This window comes from Castanea sativa, chromosome 8 (genome assembly GCF_040712315.1).
Source record: "Castanea sativa cultivar Marrone di Chiusa Pesio chromosome 8, ASM4071231v1".
In the NCBI taxonomy this organism is placed as follows: Eukaryota; Viridiplantae; Streptophyta; class Magnoliopsida; order Fagales; family Fagaceae; genus Castanea; species Castanea sativa.
Window position 1 is genome coordinate 212,218 of NC_134020.1, and position 17,783 is coordinate 230,000.

Below are 17,783 nucleotides of genomic sequence, written 5' to 3' on the forward strand. Positions count from 1 at the left end.
ATACTCTGGCCCTTTAAACATTGACTAGAAACTGTATAGGTTTTCTCTAGTGTGATAATATTTTCTAGTCAAAAACAATTAGCCAGAAAAATAAAAACAATCTTTTTCTTGGTTTTTGCAGACCAAATGGTGTCCGGCTCCAGGCTGTGATTATGCGGTAGATTTTATTGTTGGTAGTGGAAGCTATGATGTTACTTGCCGCTGCTCATATAGCTTTTGCTGGAATGTGAGTTCTTCAAGTTGATTTATTATTCAGCTGTTTCAATCAATGTATTTGAGTAATCTGTGCTGGAATATAATTCTCTTTATGGGTCTCCTTTGGGTTGTTTAACTCTGCACTGGTTTTGTTCATTTAATTGGAATATGTGCAGATGCTTTTTGGTTTTCATGATTTGGCACTCTTTGTAATTAGAATTTCGTCTTTGCAGTGTACTGAAGAAGCTCATCGCCCAGTTGATTGTGGTACTGTGGCAAAGTGGATATTGAAAAATAGTGCTGAATCTGAAAATATGAATTGGTAATGGAACAAAATCGTGGCATCTTAAGCATTTTCCTGTTATAATAATTTATTTGTGAATGCTGGCAAAAGGTACTTATTAAATAGGAGATTGCGGTACTTCAGAGAAAAACTGCTGGGATTTGGGTCAGAATAAACCTTCTTTATAAATTGGGTGAGGCGTGCACAATTACACTGAAAGGGGAAATACAGTCAGTCCAGGCACTAACTACCTTGGCTACTGCTTGACCTGGGCAAATCCCTTGTTCTCCTCTATAAAGGCCTGTTTTCTTTTTCCAATTAGTAATAAAGTATATTAAGAAATGCCAAGATGAGTAATTATCAAAAACAGAGGGTGTAACCTTAGTAAAAAAGAGTTTTTTTTATCACTTAGTAAACAAAAAGAAGTATAAGGTAGGCATCTCTAAAAAGTGAAAGTGATGCAGGAGACGCAAGAAGATTTTTATTTAGTATTATTTTTGTTTGCAAGTCAATTGTATTTTTATGTTTTAGGTCCTAGTAGTTTATTAGGCTATTAATATTTTAATTTGGAAGCAAGGTTATTTTCGTAATAAGGCAATTATGGTTTCCTAGCCAATTAGAACTAGGGTTTAGTAATCCTTTATAAGCAACTTATTGTACTCCTTAAGGAGATGGTTGATATTTTGATGAATGAATGAAAAAATGGCCATTTGGTCTCTTTTGGTCTGGTGCCGACTCCAGGTCCACCCTAGGTGCTGACTCCTAGTGGTTTTCCCGCTTGATGCTGACTCCAAGCAAGGCCTAGGTGCTAACCCCAAGCAAGGCCTAGGTGCTGACTTTTAGGTCATATCCCTTTATTTTATTGTTGTTTTAGTTTTTTTCTGGTTGTCCTGCGTCAGAAAGAACATATGAGTGTTGAGATATGAGACTGAGACTGAGACTGAGAATAAAAAAAAATCAAGAAAAGATGTGGAAGAACCAAATAAAGAATGGAACAAGATCCATTGAAACAAAAACTTAAAAAACCCTTGATTTTGCCTATTGATTGTTCCAAACCATCAAATGCCTCCTAAATCTCTCTAACTGAATGTACAATATAAGCATTAAACAAAAAAATTGTCTACCCCCAGGAAAGGCATAAAGATTGGATTGTTGCTTGCCTAGTTTCCTCTATGAGAATTAGAGATCAAATCCTGTACTCCCTTGTTGTAACAATGGAAGTATATATAAGAAAAGGGCCTAGTGTGTTGATTTTTTTATTAAGATTTTATATGCCAAGATTATAGGAGCTAAATGATCACCTAAGTATTAAGTTATTTATAATTCATTCTTGGAACTTTTTATTCAAATTTCTTGTATATTTATTCGGTTTTTTCTCAAAATTTCCCATTGCTTTTTGTAAATAACCCATATTGATTCAAAGTCCAAAACATCTCTCTTTTTATATTTTACTTTTCCCCCCCTTACCAATGAGTTTTAGAATGCCATGCATTGACAGGAGTGACTTAAATGGGGGGTATCTTACTTATAGGAAAAAAAATGACATAAATTTGGATTGTTTATAATTATTTGTTTGTTTAATATTTGGATCCAAGAGTAGTTTGTGCTATGTAAATTTTATTTCCTTGCCTTAACATAATTTAATCTATAGTTTTAGGTTGTTATACAATATTTGGGTCCTTTTTGAATGACATAAAAGAATATTACACACCTGGGGCTGGGGTATTTGGGTAACTGCTAGGCTCCCAATCTCAAATCTTTGTGGGTTTTTTTTTTTTTTTTTTTCCTTTTCCTTTCCTTTTCCCCATTGTAGTCAAAAGCAAGTCAGGTGCTCGCCTAGGCGCCCGGGCAAGGCTAGGCACCACTAAGACACCTTAAAGGCTCTAAGGCAAGGCGGCTTTAGTGTGGCACTTGCATTTAGAGCCTAGGCGAGCAAGGCGATCACATTAGCCATGAAAAAGGCGCTAAGGCAAGAGCCTTATTTTTATTTTATTTTTAATTTAAGGCTGTTGTGAAGCTGTCATTAGATTGTTAATTTAGAAAAGCATGTTATAAAAGCCATTGTTAGATAAATTAATTTACAAAAGTTTGTTGTAAACCTTTTTGTTAGATTAATTAATTTATAGTAGAATCTTGTTGTAAAACCTACTGTAAGAATGACTAATAGAGTCTAAACCATGTTAATCCTATTTTGAAATCATTAGATAGACCAAATTTCTTCATGCATCACTTTTAAAAACACTTTATTATAATATTTCAATACACTAGGTACATACAATTTAAGTTCTATATCTATAATAAATATATGTAGAATTTGGCACCTTGCTTTACTCGAGCTAGCGCTCTTTGTCGCCTCACGCCTCGGGCTATACAATGCCTTAAGGTCTCCTTTTTCCTTTGACTACCTAGCTTTTCCCTGTTATTATTGTTATATTTCCTTTTGTGCCCATGTTTTGCATCGCCCAGGGAAGTCACAATCACCTGGTATGCGTTGGCTATCTCTTAAAAATTTTAGAGAGATTTTTTTTGTTAATGTTTATTCTAAGACATTGATGAGCTATATGTGTGGTGTATAAATTTCAGGATATTGGCTAATTCCAAACCTTGTCCAAAGTGCAAGCGGCCAATTGAGAAAAACCAAGGCTGTATGCATATCACATGCACACCACCTTGTAAATTCGAGTTTTGCTGGTAAGTTTATAAGCTTGTTCTAAATCATCCTCATTCTCTAGTCTTGATTTTGTTCATATACCAGAACTTAAAAGCGTGGACCTTGCTTTAATTTATTATTTTTTATGACTTTTAGAAATCATTTGTATTCTAGAAACCTGGATCTAATTGCTCTGTTATTTTCGTTTATGTTATTTAATCAATAAAGATGAAGGTGCTTTATAGTCAGGACCTTTGTGCCGCTAGAGTTTTTATTTTCTTCTTTATGCATATGTTCTCGTCTCTCTCTCAATTTTGTGTTTAACCATACAATTTTGTTTTTCTTATTTTTTTACATACATTAAATATGCTTGCAGGCTTTGCCTTGGTGCATGGTCTGACCATGGTGAGAGGACCGGTGGTTTTTATGCATGTAATCGCTACGAAACAGCTAAGCAAGAAGGAGTGGTATACTAACATATTCCCTATTTTTTCCCTTAAATTTTTTACTTGTGTCTAATATTTTAATAATATTTTGGCATTATCTTTGAAGAGCACATTTAATCAATGTTTTAAGAATTTTCTACTCTTTTGCTTGCAGTATGATGAGGCTGAGAAGCGAAGGGAGATGGCCAAGAACTCCCTAGAGAGGTACACTCATTATTATGAAAGATGGGCAACCAACCAATCGGTATGTACTAATGTGTCAAAACTAAAGCAATATTGGCATGATTCATATCAGTTTGTTTGCAATTCTCGGTTCTAAACTGGCTAGCAGCCAGAATATTGGAAATTTTATTTTCTAAATATGTGGCATTACATGCAATGGTGATTTACTGCTTAAATGCCTGTAATTATGAGAAAGAACAGATCTTAAGCTGGTAGTCATTGCCTTCACCTCGTGGGTAGAAAATCTATCTGCAAAGGGCTGTTGTCAGATATTATCAATTTTCAACATGGTGATGTTGGACTTCATACTTTTTTAGTGGCTTTAGATATAATCTTTTCATTGGAGTTAGCTAGTTTAAACCATAATAATTTTTTTTTTCCTCTTATTTTATATTGGTGAAAAAGATACATGAGTTGAAGCTTGTCTTCCTTTAGACTTTGTTTGAACGAGCAAATGCTTCGGGTGTTTTTACTTTCAACTCTTTGCCTGATATGCTTGATTTTGGTAATTCTTTGCCCAATATGGGTGTAATATTTTTTTACTTCGATGAAGTTTACTTATTAAAAAAACACACACTCATCCCAAAGTAAGTAATTTGCTTGTAATGGCAAGGGAGAAGATATAGTAGTCTTATAATTGTACATGACTAGGGTGTGTTTGTTATGCAATTATTTGGAATACATGTCGTTAATTCCCTAGAAATCATGAACATTTGATTGGTTGTTTGGAAAAATTCTTGAGATTTACAATTACGTAGAACATCTGACTTCCCATGAAATTTGGAATTGAGGCTTGGTTGTTGTTATCTCAATTCCCATGAAATATGAGAATTAAGAAATGTCAATTCTTGCATATTAAATAACATAAATGTTAACTCTTAATAATTTTAACTCTTGTGAGATTAAACTCAAGTATTTAAATGTCTCAAGATTTGAAATTCTTATTAACCAGATAGGGTCTGTGTACTTAAACCAAATTTGTTAATGTGGGTGTGTAGAGTTCTTAGAGCACCTAACTAATCCCCCTTAGGGGTGGCCCCAAGGTTTTTTCTAGGAGACTTGAACCAAAGACCTCATGGATAATATTAGGCTTGAAAAACTATCGGACCAACCCCTTGGAGTTGCCCCTATACTTCAACTATTAATGTATCAATTTGGAGTGTTGTAAGGGAGGTCAAAAGGAACCATTGCCAGGAAGAAGGATTGAATTGCATCTATATCCAAAAAGTTCTCAGCTTGTGTATATATCTGATGTATCTTTCCCACATGTCTTTGAGATTTTTGAGATTGCATATGTATTATTTTGTATCAATATCTTTGTAATGTGAAAGATACTAACATTGTTTTGAAACCCGGACCTTTCAAAGAACTAGAAAAGGGAGAGGCTCAAGGTTTTTGAGATCGGATCGGGGTTCAACTAAGGTCAAATGATGACAAAATAAAAATTATTAATTCAGTTTTTATAATAAATATTATCTTTGATTTTCTTGTTCTTGTAATTTTTGTATCTAACCCTTGTACACTCCCTATGTACTAGGATGTCCCTTTTTTATATCAGTAAATCTTTTTACTTATCAAAGTACCTTTGGGCTAATTAATCAAGTTTTTACTTATCAAAGCTTGTCTTCCTTTAGACTTTGTTTGCACGGGCAAAATGCTTCAGGCTTCTATCAACTCTTGATTGATTAGCCCAAAGGGTACTTTTATGGAAATAAAATTGCACTCTAGGCCTTATCAATAAATTATATCTCAAGACTCTAATATAAAATCAGTTGACCCTTTCAAGAAATATCTATAATGAATAAAATCATAATAAACTGTCATTTTGTAAATCACTATTTTATCCTTGAGTCCTTAGTTTAATTTTTTAGTTATTTATATATTTTATGAAATCTAATTTCATTAAATGTAAACTTTAGTAACTTCTTACTAAAGTGGCCAAGCTTAGCACCTTGAAGAGAGGGAGACCATTTCTGGTTTCACTATAGCATGATGGGGGGTTTCCACAGCTTCGTCATTGAATCCAAGTTTTTTCAATTAGTTGTAGAGGAAAGGGGACGTTATTTCTTGTTATGGATCCATGAGAGGGGCAAATATTTTATGAGATCAGTCTTCATGGGCAAGAATGCAGCACAATGGCTGATGAAGAATATACAACACACTGTTGTTGGGGAAAGCTCCAAACAGTTCTTTACATTCAGGGACGGTGACACTGCTTACACTCTCCAACGTAGCACCAATTCTTTTGGTCAGTTTTTACTACTGACTGAACTAAAATTGGTGGGCGTAGGAGGTCGATCATTATCCCTGAAGGCAAAGAGAAAAATGGTTGGAGGGCTTTTGGCCTTGAACTAAGAAAGATGTTGTATCCTTCCCAATATGCGGTGGGTGGAACTGGTCTTCCAACTTTTATTCCTTAGGTGCATAGGCAATATTTGGAGACTCAAAACTCCAGAACTTTTGCTGAAGCTATGCAAGGCATTCATGGAAGAGTAGAGGATAGAAAGCAGCTAAAGCAGGTAGGTTCCACTGTCAAGGGGAAGAAGACACATTTAGGAGAGGAGAAGATGGAGGTGAATCGGAGACTTATAGGTGCCAAGGTGGGAGTTTTTCCAGTAGGCAAGCCTGATAAGATGGTGGTGGGAGGAGGAGATAGGAGGGAGTTGTGCATTAATGAGGAGACAGTGGCAGGTGAGCAAAATCAGGCTGAAAGTAGGATATGTTTCCCAAGTCTCAGTTTGAATGCAAAAGCCTATGGTAATAGGAAAAAGAGTGATGTAAGGAGACCATGCTGGACAGGGAGTGGTCTTATCGTGGAGGTTGACGTGATAGGGAGGAGGCGGGTTTCCTGGGATAGGAAGAAAGGGGGAGCTCAGAAGCATAGATGGGTTTCACGGGCTGGTAAGGAATTGCATAAGGGTAAGCTGGGTCTGGGTTGGGCCCTAATAAGTTGGTAGCCCAAATGACAGTTAGTGAGTCATGTTTAGGCCCACATGTCACAAGCCCAATAACCTTTGAGCCTGGGGAATGTTCCGTTAAGTGTGTAGAGCCCTTACTCTCAGCCGATAATCACGAGAAGTGTGTTGAGTCCGACGAGCTTTGTGATGCCGTCGCAAGTGGCCGGAGGTCTTGTGTGGTCACCGAAGGTACGGGTTCAGGCCGATAATGGTGGCTCGTGCCTTTTGGTGTCTCCGGTGCCTCCGATGAGCCCTGCTTTGCCGTTATAGGTGATGTGTCGCACCAGGGTTCTGGAGGGTTCGCCTCATCGGCGTTGCGCGTCGTCGGTAGGAGTGGCGGGGTGTACCGAGTCCCCTCCGGTGATGGTTTTTAGGCTTAGCTCTGACCGGAACAACATTTTCGGCTCCATTTCACTGTCGGGTGGGTTGTTTTCTAAAGGTAAGAGGACAGTGACTCTTGATTTAGTGCCGCGGTTGGTTCGACCTCTTCTCGATCTCTTTTTGGAGTTGGTGCAAGCTGGAGCACTGGGTTTTAGGGCTTTGGGTCAGGAGGTTAATTCTTCCTTTAGTAAGGAACTCTTTAGCCTTCCTAGGGAGGTCATGCTGCTGGAGGAAGCAGCTGATTTCTCTGTGGGTGTTGGTGAAACAGATTTTTCAGTTGGCTTTCCTCTGCAAACCTTTGCTCCAAGTGCGATGACAAATTTGGTAGAGTTGGAGGAGGTCAATGAGGTATTGTGTATTGAGTCTAAGTTAGATATTTCTGGGTGGGTGAAACATAGAATTCCTGGTTTCAATATATTGGTTGGGCTGTCAATGTCTCGACACGAGAAGTTGTGCATTGCTTTCTTACAGAGGCTTGAATCAGTGATGGAGGCAGCCAATGTGTTACACAGGAAAGTACCGGGTAGCAAAAAAGGGGCTAAGTAAAAAAAAAGGGACATAGAGAGTTGCATAACTTGATCTCCTTGATGAATTATGATAGAAGATAAAGGGTGGTCTTGTGTTGGTGTTAGAAGTTGGGGATAATTCGGTGTTTATGAAGATAAAGATGATTTCGTGGAATGTTAGAGGTTTAAATGATCCTTGGAAACGCCTTGTGGTAAAGAATTTGTTGCGGGAGTGGAAGTGTGATGTTGTTTGTCTTCAAGAGACGAAAATTGCTAGTATGAATAGACAGCTGGTTTGGAGTTTGTGGAGCTATCCTTATGTGGAGGCTGATCGGACTGCAGGAGGTATTTTGTTTATGTGGGATAAAAGTGTCTTGGATAAGGTAGAGGTTATGGTTGGTACTTTCTCTGTTTTGGTTAAGTGGAAAGGGGTGGGGGACGATTTTATATGGGCATGCTCAGGCGTTTATGGCCCATATGAGAATATTGAGAGGGGACACGTGGGATGAGTTGGTGGGTATTCAGCAGTATTGGAGGTTACTGTGGTGCTGATTGGGGGACTTTAATATTGTTCGCTTTTCTAGTGAGCGCAGGGGTGAGACTTGTTTGACCCTGGCTATGGAAAAATTCTTTGAATTTGTTGAGGAGCTTAATTTGGTTGATTTGCCTTTGGAAGGAGGTAGCTATACATGGTCAAGTGGCACTGATCAACCAGCGATGTCTAGGCTTGATAGAGCTTTGGTCACCCCAGATTGGGAGGACCACTTCTCTGATGTTATTCAAAGGATCTTACTCCGTCCTATCTCAGATCACTGCCCAATTCTCTTGGAGGTAGGGGGAATGGCAAGGGGGAAAAGTCCATTCAGATTTGAAAATATGTGGTTGAAGACGGAGGGATTTGTGGATAGAGTTCAATCCTGGTGGAATCGACATTCCTTTGTAGGTACACCTAGTTTCGTGCTTGCAAAAAAATTAAAGGCTCTGAAAGAGGACATTGTACATTGGAATCGCCGAGAGTTTGGTAATGTAGAGCGGCAAAAGAAGCAATTATTGGAGGAGCTGAAAACCTTAGACGCTAAGGAAGGGGATTTTGGTCTCACAGATGGGGTGAAATGTCATAGGGCGGATTTGAGGTCCCAGGTGGAGCATCTTCTTTCCTTGGAAGAAATTTCCTGGAGACAAAAATCTAGGATGTTATGTATCAAGGAAGGGGATAATAACGCCAAGTTTTTTCACAAAATGGCTAACTCCGATAGAGGGTCTAATTATCTGAGGACCTTGGAGGTGGATGGGGTGGTTTTTGAAGAGGAATCTGAGGTAAACAATCAAGTAGTACAATTTTATAAAAATTTGTGCAAGGAGACTGAGGGGTGGAGGCCTTTTGTGGAGGGTTTGGATTTTGATTGTATTGGGGATATGGAGAGGATTTGGCTTGAAAGGAAGTTTTAGAGGGAGGAGATTCTTCAAGTTGTTAGAGATATGGAAGGGGACAAAGCTCCAGGGGATGGGTTTACTATGACGTTTTATCATCATTGTTGGAGAATAGTGGAGAAAGATGTCCTTGCGGTCTTTGAAGAGTTTTTCAACATTGTAAGTTTGAAAAATCCCTTAATGCTACCTTCCTTGCTTTAATTCCTAAAACAAATGACGCCTCTAATATTAGAGATTTCCGCCCTATTAGCTTGGTGGGGAGTGTGTATAAAATCTTGGCTAAGGTTTTGGCGAATCGGTTGAGAGTGGTTTTAGATCAGTTGATCTCTGAGACTCAGAATGGCTTTGTGGGTGGGAGACAAATCCTTGACTCGGTTCTTATTGCGAATGAGTGTGTGGATAACCGAGGGAAGAGTAGGGTTCCTGGAGTCATTTGTAAACTTGATATTGAGAAAGTCTACGATCATGTGAATTGGGAGGCTTTGCTGTATTTGTTGAACAGAATGGGCTTTGGAGCGAAGTGGTGTAAGTGGATCTGTACTTGTATATCCACAGTTCAGTTCTCGGTTTTCATTAATGGGTCTCCAACTGATTTCTTTGGTAGCTCAAGGGGTTAAGACAAGGAGATCCGTTATCTCCTATGCTGTTTTTGATCATGATGGAGGTGTTTAGTAGGATGTTAAGAAGCGTGGAGGGAGCTGGTTTGATCCGTGGTTTTAAAGTTGAGGGTAGGAGGGGTGGTGGGGAATGTGTTTCACATCTATTGTTTGTAGACGATACTATGCTTTTTGTGATGCAAATGTGGAGCAAATTCTGCATATTCGATTGTTGTTACTTTGTTTTTAGGCGGTAACAAGTTTGAAGGTAAATGTGCATAAGAGTGAAATGGTTCCAATAGGGGAGGTTGTTGATGTGCATGTCGTGGCTGATATTTTGGGCTGCAGAGTTGGATCTTCGCCTATGTCTTATCTTGGCATGCCGCTGGGGGCTTCACATTATTCCCCTTCTATTTGGAATCCAATTTTGGAAAAATTTGAGCGGAAATTAGCCGGGTGGAAGAAGTTGTACTTGTATAAGGGGGTTCAATTGATGTTACTCAAGAGTACGCTATCTAGTCTTCCTACTTATTTTCTATCGTTATTCACCATTCCTACTCATGTGGCCAATAAAATTGAAAAGTTGCAAAAGGACTTTCTATGGGGTGTTAGCAAGTCTCATCTGGTTGGTTGGGATAAAGTTTGTGCGCCTATAGCCAATGGCGGCTTGGGGATAAGGAAACTTACTACTTTCAATAAGGCCTTACTGGGAAAATGGTTGTGGCGGTTTGGAAAGGGGGAGAATCAGTTATGGAGGAGGGTGGTAGCTTCAAAATTTGGGGAAGATTGGGGGGGGGGGGGGTTGGACCTCAAAGCTAGGTAGGGGAGTTCATGGGTGTGGTTTGTGGAGAGGTATTCGCATGGATGGGTGGTATGGGGATCAACCCTTTCAATTGGCCTTCCCAAGGTTGTATGGTATTGCCATTGATAAGGAGATTTCTGTAGAAGCTTCTTTGTCTAGGCAGGGGGCAGAGGAGAGAAGAATTTGGGATGTTCGTTGTATTAGAGAATTTGAGGATTGGGAGATGGATGAAGGGTTGTATTTCCTTCGTTTATTGGGAGCTAATACTCCGAGGGATGTTGGAGACCGGATGAGATGAAAGTCAAAGCCTAATGGGAAATTTGACATCTGGTCGTTTTATGATAAATTAAGAGATTGTCCCTTAATTGTCTTTCCTTGAAAAGCTATATGGAGAGCAAAGGCCCCTAGGTGAGTTTCTTTCTTTGTTTGGTGTGCAGCTTGGAATTAGATCCTAACGGGTGATAACTTGAGATTGAGGAGATTGGATTTTGTGGATTGGTGCATTATGTGCCGTCACTGTGGAGAGACGGTAGACCACTTACTTTTTAATTATGAGATGGCTTATCGGTTATGGAACTTTGTCTTTAGAACTTTTGGCTTGTCTTGGGTTATACCTAGATCGATTCCAGATTTGCTTTTTGGCTGGTGGAATTGGTTGGGGAAGCACTCGTCTCAGATTTGGAATTAATTCCATTGGGCATCCTATGGTGTGTTTGGAAGGAGCGGAATCGGCGGACTTTTGAGGATTTGGATAGCACCGGTGATCAGTTGCTTGCTTCTTTTAGTGGGACTCTTTTTGATTGGTCTAGGGCTTGGAGAATCACGACTAGTGACTCTCTCTCTTCTTTTTTTAGCTCCCTTTCTCTTTTGTAATTTTTCTGTTGTTTGGTTTTCTTTTTTATTTTTGTTCTGTTTTCTTCCTCTTGTTTTTTCTGGTTTGCTCTATGTTCTTCATGCATAGAGTAGCCTTTCGTGTGTGTGTGTATATATATATATATATCACTCTTACTGATCAAAAAAAAAAAAAACCATTTCTCATTAAACTTATCTCAAGGGAATATTTTGTGTCTCTGTAGAAAGAGATTATGGATTCCATCATGAGAATATGAGTTTCCTCAACATTTCGTGTGATTACCACCTAACATATTGAGGTTTTGACCATTATATTAGATCACACTCCTAATATATCAAAGCAATCTATATTTCATAATCGGTTCACAATCCTGAGAGAGGATTATTAATAGTCTAGTCGTGAGATTTATTATTCAGGATTAAGTGAACACTGGTTCTTGTGTAGGGTGCCTGGTTTGAGTCCGCACACGTTCATTCTTTCCAGAATTTTCCAAAAAAGTGGATGGAGCTCCGGTTGGTTAACCTGATTGAACCGGCCAATCCAGTCCGGTTATGAATACTATGGATACTAAGTACTAAAATTCTCAACATTATATTTTTCTTTTCTTTTCTTAAAAAAAAAAAAAAAAAACTATATTTGGGCTGGACTGGTAGATATAAATGTGATGTATCCTTTCGACTAATCTTGTCTTAGTTTTCCTCGACTAATCTTGTCTTAGTTTTCCTGAAGATTTATGTTTTAATTGGGGATAAAAAATGAATCATACCTGAGATGTGAATGAGGGAGATGGCTTTGAAATTTGAATTGAGTGGAATGACACAAGGATCATTGGATCATTCCAATTTTCATTGGGAATAAGGCATATGGGTTTGGAATGTGTGTTGAGCTGAGTAACTAAGATGTATCTGGCAAAATTATTTTGAGTTTGAGAGCATGGTAAGCTTGATCAACTAGACATCTATTGATACTGGAAATTTTCTTGTGTTCCCTATATTGATCATTTCTTTCCTTTCTGAAGTAGGGCATTGTTTATGGTACAATTGAAGCATGACTGATATATATGCAACATGCTGGTTAAAATATGGTTTTATATATATATATATTGCTGTTGGACAAAATAGGGAATTTGTCTACGTGTTTTCGTGGTGGGTTTTTAGGTTTAGGAAAGGAGAATAATTAGAGAGAAATTAGGGCTGTCCAATTCTGTGTGAATAGTTGACATGAACAGTAACTTTAGAAAGAAAGAAGAAAATAAGAAGAGGGAAGGAGAAAAAATCCAACAAAGGCTAATGTACCTATTGCTCAAAACACTCAATTTTATTAATCAACCCATTCTATCACCTTTGAAATCATTGAGCACAATACATATAAAGAATCTTTACTTGTACTAATAGTAAAAGGATTCCTACTAGTATTAGGACTACAAGTTTGATTGGTAAAATAAAACCTAATAAATACTTAACTTGGACCCAAAGAAAAATAAACTTAAGATACTTAGGAGAACTAGTAGGGCCCTTTGGACCTACCCTTGACCTTACCCGTTAGAACTGTGTATGAGGTAATTTAGGAGAACTAGTAGGGATTTGAACCTAGGATGTCTAGATCTACTACTCATCCTAAGCCTTCCACTACTAGGCTACACCTTGATGAGTGCACATACATGTATATAGCCATTTTCAATTCTTTAGCGGTAAAAGTGGCAAGCCTTTTACTTCTTACATCACCCATTACATACTTGCTATGTTCGTCACGGTAAAATTTATTATTATCTTAAAATCAAAGGGTGGTTTTCCTCTGTATAGGTACTTTGTAAAACTCTAGGGTAATAGTTAAAATCTGGACACTGATTATTCTCTCAGCTCCCCTTGTCCCAAGATCTATGGATTAGGACAATCTGAGCTGTACATTCATTTGCACCTGGCATTAATACCTCACTCCATGTATGAATATTATCAAATTGACACGTCTATTTGGAAAGTTGAATCCATACTTTAGTAGATAGAGGAAAATAAAATGAATTGCTTTTTCTTTGTGTCACACCAGATAATTGGTACTTTTTAGTGGCAATCTTTTTCCAAACAAGTCTATTGGGAAGTTGAATCTATACTTTAGTACCTAGAGGGAAATAAAATGAATTGCTTTTTCTTTGTATCACACTAGATAATGGGTTCTTTTTGGCGATCTATTGCCAAACTTGCATCAGTGATGGGTTGTAAGGAATCTGGTACATTGAAAAACATGACTGGAATAGAGTTTACAATCACGATTTAGAATGGAATAGAAACAGGAGAAAAAGCATTAGGTATGAGCATACATGTTAGCTTTCTTTTCTTTTCTTTTCCCTGTAAATTATATAGTTAATGATTTTTCTTTCCTCATTGCAGTCTAGGCAAAAAGCGCTCGCAGACCTGCAGCAAATGCAAACTGTGCATGTAAGCTAAACTACTTACCATCAGTTTGTTGGCTAGTAATGCTGGTGTGGTTGATCTATTGGGATTTCAATTAAAATGGATGGGTTTAATATTGCACTAAAATAACTTTTGTGTACAAAGCTTCTTTTCACTTTTTATTTAACTTGAAACCTTCCTATAAGATAGCGTGTCTTTCCTAACATCTGTGTGAAGATGTGATACTAATCATATATTCTGATGTCTCTGTGTTGGCAACTAATCATTGTAGGCTAGTTCTGAAATTCACATGTTAGCTCTCTCTCTCTCTCTCTCTCTCTCTCTCTCAAGGAAAAAAAAAAAACTTTCTCAATTCTTAAAATACTCCCACATCCATATATATATATATATATATATATATAAAATTTCATTGATTGTGTCTGATTTATTTACAATATTGAGCGAGTCCTGAACCCTGTGAATCTGCATTGTTGTGAAGCTTTCCCTTTCGTATGGGATTGCAGGAGAGGGTGGGTATTAGGGATTATAATATCTATTTGCATTCTATAATTTTTTTGAACAGAACTATATTTACATGTGATGATCGATCTTTGCTTTTGTTACTCATGTAAAGTGTCGGGAGGGTTAACAGCAGTTTTCTTTCAGTAAATCTTAGCTTCTCTAAGTCGTCAAGAGTGCTTATATCCGTGTTTTTTTGTAGCTTGAGAAGCTAAGCGACATACAGTGCCAACCTGAGTCACAGTTAAAGTTCATTACAGAGGCCTGGCTACAGGTAAATCTTTAGTTCTTGCATTTCATGATAGAAGTTATATTTCTTTTTCTCACCAAAATATGCTGTGTATGCAGATAGTTGAATGTCGGCGAGTTCTGAAATGGACATATGCCTATGGATATTACTTATCCGAGCATGAACATGCTAAGAGACAGTTCTTTGAGTACTTGCAAGGTATGTATTTTCGTCCAGCTGGAAGCTGACATTGTATCTCATCTTGCTTTGTTCCATTACAATCTATTTGTCGTGCAGGTGAAGCCGAGTCTGGGTTGGAGCGACTTCATCAATGTGCAGAGAAGGAGCTACAAGTTTACCTCAATGCAGAGGGCCCATCGAAGGATTTCAATGAGTTCCGCACAAAACTTGCTGGATTGACCAGGTTTCTTATCTGGATAATTGGGCTAGACCAAGAGATAACTTAATTCAGGATTATTTAGAATTTGAGAGTATTAGAACCATTTTTCTTATTTAATTTAAGAACTTAGTAGGGTTATTAGTGGTGTTAGATAAGCTCTCACACTTTTTATATTGTTTACGAAAATCAACTTTGATTATGCCGCCTTGCCTTGTGGTAAAGCCACATCAGTGTTGTATTTTTGGGCCTAGTTTCTAAACTCGTCCTCTCACGCTAATTTTCTTTCATGTTGAAGGCCAACCTTCTGAAAAGAATTTAGAAATCATTAATTAATTAGAAGCTTCATTTCTTTATATTTTTTTACCTATTCTTTATTGTTTAAGACAGACTTATAGTGGGGCTTTTTCTGTTACTCATTGTCTTGTATTTTAATGTCAACAGTGTGACTCGAAACTATTTTGAGAACTTAGTCCGCGCTTTGGAGAATGGACTGTCAGATGTGGACTCTCATGGTGCCTGCAGCAGGACAACAAGCTCAAAAAGCTTAGGAGGTGGGAGTAGTAAGGGGAGAGGTGGTAGGGGCAAGGGTACAACATCCAAATCAAGTAGCTCCAGTAGAAATATTGACGACTCAAGCCATTGGTCCTGTGAACATTGCACATTTGCAAATGTCAAGTCGGCCACCATCTGCCAGATGTGCCACCAACGCCGGTGAACCTTATGTCCTCTGCAAATTGAAGCACCTGGATGCGGAGATTTTGGTTCTGTTTCTTGGGCTGGTTGGCTGTGATGGTGAACTGGCCGGGTAGAATGTGATGGAGAGTTTTCCATCAATCCCTCGTCTCCAAAATTATGAACACGAGGAGAGAGCATAATGGAAATAGGGGCGGGGTGGGAGTAGAAGTAACTGGTACTCTGTATGTCTTGTGTTATTGGATTGAGCTGTATATAGTTCATGATGTTAATTTGTTGTTTTTGCCTAACTTATACTGGGGCCGCATCAGGATCCCTGAAAATGCATTTGTCTGTAATTTTAGTTGTAGCAGGCTGGAAGTCTCTCCACTTCTGTTGTAAGAATGAACTAGTTGGGGACAATAAACTGCATTGGCCCCAGCATGAATAGAATAAAAATTTGATTTACTATTTTTCTACAGTCAGATCCCATTTAGTACATCCCCATATTATAATTTCTCCCCCCTCAGGTGGTGCCGTTGACCCTCCTGAGTTCTGATAGCAATACATCGGTGATGGTCTTGCAAGGCCCACTTGGATTTTGCTTTTGAGATGGATTGCCATTGTATTTTTCAATTATTTTTAATCATTCTTATATGCCCCAGAAAGATTTGGAAGAATTTACAATACAATATGCCTGGAGAACTAACATGTTGAATATGTAATGGTTTAGAAAGATTTCCATAGGAAAACTGTGCAAGAAGTACCATGAGTTGGTTTCAATAGCATAGTATCTCCATTTTTTTTTAATTGCGGTTTCCTTAAAATTTCGATTCTCACGTCCCATTTATTTTTTTCATTTCTCACGTGTTTTTATTTTATTTTTTCTAAATCTCTTCTTTTCTATTTGGAAAGTTTGTTTTCTATTTGAATTCAAATGCTCTCAATTTAAAAATATATTTTATGTTTTATATTTAAACTTAAATATTCTCATTTATATTCGGTTACTCCTTCCTTTCTTTTATTTTTATTTTTATTTTTGTTTGGTTAAACTCAAATTGATGAGAATCAACAAGCATTCAAGGATCCATTGCATGTTTCAGTTGGGCCTATTACAAGAGCAAGATCCAAGAAGATCAAAGAAGCACTTAATGGGCTGATTCAAGAGATTTGGACTGATTTCTAACGGAGGACATTCCAAGCTTGGCTCAAAGGAAGCTGAAAACATAATAAATTTAATTCATGCTATTTAAGGCTGATCTGACTTAATTGCGAGTGATTTATGGCATGAATTAATGGCTGATTGACTTTCCAGCTCTATATCAGCTAAGACAGATTTTTTTTCTATTTTGGATATACTAATTTCAGACCAAATCAACTTTTATTTAGGGTTTTTTTATTTAATACGTTTTTTAGGTATTTTCCTTGTTTTTAGGTGCATTTAATGTTTTTTAGGTCAAATTTGATTCCTGACATGGTAAGGGATTAATTAGGACTTATTTTAGAATATATTTTCTTGTCTGTCAAGTTTTATGGAGCCCTTAAATAGGCCTTGAAGTCTGTAAACGTTTTTCATAATATTATTGAATAAAAATTAGAAAAGGTGAGGCTTTGCTCTCTTTTGGTTCTTCAAGAACTGTGAACTTATCAATGATTCTTCCTTGTAGCGTTCAAACTTTATACCTTTGGTTCGTGATTCTTTATAATTATTGGGTCAAGGTCAACTTATACCTTTGGTTCACGTTTCGATTATAAACGTTGGGTCAGGGTTTCTATCATAAATCTGAATTTTAGCTTTCCTGGGTAAATATTCCAATATTTTTGTTGGGTCTCAAAGCGTGTCGATTGAGGTTCGCATCATTTGGTATCAGAGCACAGGTTCTAAAATCAGATTTCTATCCCTTTATCTTTTGTTTCCTGTTATCATCCTATCTTCTTCATTCTTATTTTTTTAATGTGCACTAGGTTAAAATCGTGCACCTAGCACAAAAAAAAAAAAAAAAAAAAAAAAAGAAAAAAGAAAAAAAAGACATCAGAAAAGAAATAAAAAAAAAGAAATAAAAATTGTTTGTAGTTTCAATTCTCTCAGACCAGAATATCGTTTTCTTTTGTTCTCTTCCTTTGATTTAGTGTTTCTGTCATATTTTCTTGCCGTTGGTATTAGTTTTTACACTACAAGTTGAATTTTTTGATCAAGTTTATTAGTTTAATGCAGAACTGAAAAGGGGAAGCAACGAGTGGAAAAAGGCAAGAG

At 37.5% G+C, this 17,783-nt stretch overlaps 1 protein-coding gene across 1 annotated transcript in view; it reads left to right on the forward strand.

Moving 5' to 3' along the window:
• The window catches only part of LOC142607211 (putative E3 ubiquitin-protein ligase ARI8), a 52,665-nt gene extending 36,655 nt beyond the window's left edge, over positions 1–16,010 (forward strand). Inside the window, exons 6-15 of the mRNA XM_075778638.1 lie at positions 122–226; positions 429–517; positions 3,062–3,169; positions 3,505–3,595; positions 3,729–3,818; positions 13,707–13,754; positions 14,431–14,502; positions 14,577–14,676; positions 14,755–14,881; positions 15,299–16,010. Coding sequence (XP_075634753.1) covers positions 122–226; positions 429–517; positions 3,062–3,169; positions 3,505–3,595; positions 3,729–3,818; positions 13,707–13,754; positions 14,431–14,502; positions 14,577–14,676; positions 14,755–14,881; positions 15,299–15,572 — 1,104 coding nt within the window. The 3' untranslated portion in view covers positions 15,573–16,010. The remainder of the gene's footprint in view (positions 1–121; positions 227–428; positions 518–3,061; positions 3,170–3,504; positions 3,596–3,728; positions 3,819–13,706; positions 13,755–14,430; positions 14,503–14,576; positions 14,677–14,754; positions 14,882–15,298) is intronic.
• The last annotated feature ends 1,773 nt before the right edge of the window (positions 16,011–17,783 follow it).